This window comes from Cibotium barometz, chromosome 27, assembly GCF_041138505.1.
Source record: "Cibotium barometz isolate CiBa-2024 chromosome 27, ASM4113850v1, whole genome shotgun sequence".
Lineage (NCBI taxonomy): Eukaryota > Viridiplantae > Streptophyta > Polypodiopsida > Cyatheales > Cibotiaceae > Cibotium > Cibotium barometz.
This window is the reverse complement of record NC_141072.1, coordinates 13,398,968-13,402,548: the sequence shown is the minus strand read 5'-3', so window position 1 is coordinate 13,402,548 and position 3,581 is coordinate 13,398,968. Positions and strand designations below refer to the sequence as shown.

The 3,581-nt window shown below is 47.1% G+C and overlaps 1 protein-coding gene across 1 annotated transcript; it reads right to left on the bottom strand.

Annotated features, from left to right (window-relative positions):
• Nucleotides 1-1,439: 1,439 nt before the first annotated feature.
• LOC147623081 (fasciclin-like arabinogalactan protein 4) lies at nucleotides 1,440-3,166 on the bottom strand. The gene has a single exon (XM_086821805.1). The coding sequence runs from the start codon at nucleotides 3,031-3,033 to the stop codon at nucleotides 1,687-1,689; it is 1,347 nt and encodes a 448-aa protein (XP_086677931.1). The 5' UTR covers nucleotides 3,034-3,166; the 3' UTR covers nucleotides 1,440-1,686.
• Between the last annotated feature and the right edge of the window lie 415 nt (nucleotides 3,167-3,581).

The window sequence follows — 3,581 nt, the reverse complement described above, 5'->3', positions numbered from 1 at the left end:
GAGTTGTTTCAACCATTGAGATATGTCAATCCCCTCAAACATCCTAGTTTAAGATATACAAGTTGCATGGTTTAGACTTAAGAGCAAAAGATCCATTTCTAGAAATCATTTGCAAGAATGTAGCATGCATGGTGTGAAAAATATGTTGATTTCTTTTGAACAATACAAGCATACCAAAATTTGTCAAAATTTATCACATCATGGCTATGCACACAAGTAGAATAATGAATAATCATTTGGTGCTTGTTTGGATGATGACTCATTCTTCACGTCACTTAAGGATATGAAGTTGCTTATATTGTTCATGTTGATGAGTTAGCAATATTGGGAGTTTATCAACACATCAATTACCACATGTTCATAAATATAGGAAATCATGCACAACAAAACATTTGTAACATCATGGTAATCGTTTGAAGTTTGCTTGGATGGTGACTCTTCATATTACCTAGGGACATGAAGGTACGTAGGTTTCCATAAAATTGATGTGATTAATGTATTAATTTTGAAGTTTGCTTGGATGGTGAATCTCGTCATATTACCGAGGGAGATGAAGGTATGTAGGTTTGCATAAAATTGATGCAATTAATGTATTAATAGTAGAAACTTCAAAAGTGAGTATTGTTCACATTGATGAGTTAGTGATTGCAAGTTCATTTACACTCAGTAAGAAATAATAAAGATATTTACACATGCAAGTAGTTAATCATCCGTAACAAAAAATACGTGAATCTAATAATGATTCTACCGTTCTACTTAAGGACTTCACAACACATCATATGCACGTGCACACACACACACACACTTCGTCAAAGGTCATATGCAAACTTACAAGTAATCACCTCATCATGGGGACTTGTAAAAGACACAAGTTATGTAAAACTTTCAAACTAATCCATATTCTACATTCAACTTAAGGACTTCACAACACATCATATGCACGTGCATGCGCACACACGCATACACACACTTCATCAAAGGTTATGCATATGCAAGCTAACTAATCATCTCAACATGGGGACTCGTAAAAGGCGCACAAGTTATGTAAAAACTTTCAAACTAATCCATATTCTAACCACCCACCCCAAGTTAAAGGTCATACCCAAACCATATTAACCAAGAGCCACACGAATAATCAACCCTACAAACTTAAGTACTTGTATAGTCAAACACCCAATCACTAATCTGCTTGGAAATGTCACAAGTATCAACCCCACCAAAGATCTCTCTCTCTCTCTCTCACACACAAGCACTCACAATCAAGCACACACCCAATCACTAATCTCTCTCTCTCACACACACACACACAAGCACTCACAATCAAGCACACACCCAATCACTAATCAGCAAGATATGTATTATGGATTAAAATACACGTACTCCAGTTTACAGGATTATTAAGGCCCAAGATACTACTCGAGTGAAGAAAAGAGAACATGTTTGGCATTCAAATTCTTTTTCTAAAAGAAAGTCTTTCTGTACTTCAAAAAGGAAAAGCGCCGATAACATAACTTATTTTTAAAATGCGGGTGGCCTTGGCCTTATCTGTACAAACGGCACCAGGATATCAAAAACTATTGAGTGTCCTGTCTGACCTGGTGTGGGAGGATGCGTGTATCTAACTGTTGTGTGTATAAGCCTCTGTATGAAAGCGCTTAGGCAAAAAGGTGGGTTAGTTATGTCCAGCTATTGTAGAAGCGGTAGTAAAAAGAAGACCAAAAAGAATGCTGCAGAGCTGGGCGTGTGCGCTTGCGATGATGAAGAAAGTGGGTATGGCGTAGCGCTAGGAGAAGCCGTGGGGGACCCTGCTACATTTGGCGGGCCCGATGCTGTATCTGGCGGAGACGGCACCGCAGGAGGTTGCGGTAGAGGTGACGGCGCCATTGGGCTCAGGGATGGCCGCGGCGCTGGCGATTGATGAGACTTCAGCGGCGGAGATGGTGGCGAGTGAGACGAACCGCCGCTATTGTGGCGGGTGTCGCCAAATAAGCTCTTGGGCAGGAGGACTTTGTCGATGACGAAGATGGACACGGGCTTCTCTTCCAAAACGGTGTCGACAACAGGAGCTACGACGACCCCTGTGTAGATCGTAAAGACCCCATTAACACTGGTCACATTGACGGTGAACTGGCCAGCACCCCCGCTGCGGGGGTCCGACGTGGCAACGGTAGGCGCCGCTGGGTTCTTGAACTCCTTGAGGGTTCCCAGCGCGTAGTAGGTGTTGAGGGCGTGGTACTCCAGCACCAGAATTTTCTGCTGAGCTGTCAGCTTCTGCAGCGATGCCGAGGGCAGGGCCGCAAAGGCCTCGTCAGCAGGGGCGAAGATCGTTATCCCCTCTTTACTCTCGCTGTCCTGGAACGTCTGATTTACCCCCGTCGCTTGCAAGAATGCCACGAACGTGTTGAACCTGCCAGCTCGGACCAGCTCGTCCGTTATGTTGATCTGCGGATACGGGGGCGGTGGTGATTGGGCCAGCTGTGGGGGTACCAGCACCTTGTCCACCTGCAAGACGCTGATGTTGTAGGGGAAGAGTGACAGCGTGGCGACGATGGTGGCGTTTGGTGGGGAGCCCCGGAACGGCAGCCCGACGCCGACATCGCCGTTGAGCTCCACGGAGAGGCTCACCCAGCCCAGCTCTCCAGCTGCCCGGCCGGTGGTTTGGTAAAGTGTAGTAACCAGTTGGCCAGGCGGGCGGAGCCTCATGTCCGGGATGTCCATGTACTCTAGGAGGACGTGGTAGCGCAGAGTGTCCGAGATCTGCTGCGCTGGGATGCCGCCGCCCTCGTAGCCGGCCAGGAGGGGGCCTAGGGCGCTGTCGTTGGGTGCCAGCACAGTGATGGACGACCGGGAGTTGATCTCGGCGGCGACGCTGGTGCTGGAGAGCAGGCGGTTGAAGAGCGAGAAGCCGCTTGTCCGCCCAAGGATGAGGGTGATGTTCTGCTGAGGGTCGGCTAAGGCGGTGGAAGGACGAGCGCAGCAGCAGCAGAATAGAAACAAGAGAGAGAAGAGAGTGGAGACAGGAGGAGGAGGCATTGTGGGGGCAACACTCGAGAAAGATGGGGTGAGAGTGATGTAGGCGAGAGAATGGGCGCGCCCGTGTGAGAGAGCGAGAGAGAGAGAGAGAAAGAGAGAGAGTATCCGTTGGCCGTGCTCAGCTGTACGTGCCTTTTCATAGCAACTACTATCTTGCCTGAGTTTAATGGCATTATATGTGGAGGGCTCAGTGAGTAGGCGAAGCGGCAAGCGCCACTAGCGTTGGCTGGCCTACATTAGGGGGGCGTAAATCCGCCGTGGCAAGAGCGTCCCCACCTCCACACGTTTTTGCTATCGATTCCACTTAACTTAACAGAGAGAACCGCAATTTCGGAATAAGCATATTTTTCATAATTTCATCAATCTAATCTATTACATATTAACCATGGACAACCAAGGCACAAGGAGAGGAGAGAAAAGAGAAATCGTGGATTTCTACAGAAAAAAACCCCTTCCATTGACCCTTTGTATTCTGACTTTCATTCATGTGTTTCGCTTCTTAATGTCTTTTACATACTGCAACAATGCGTGGGTTGAGTACTAGTTAT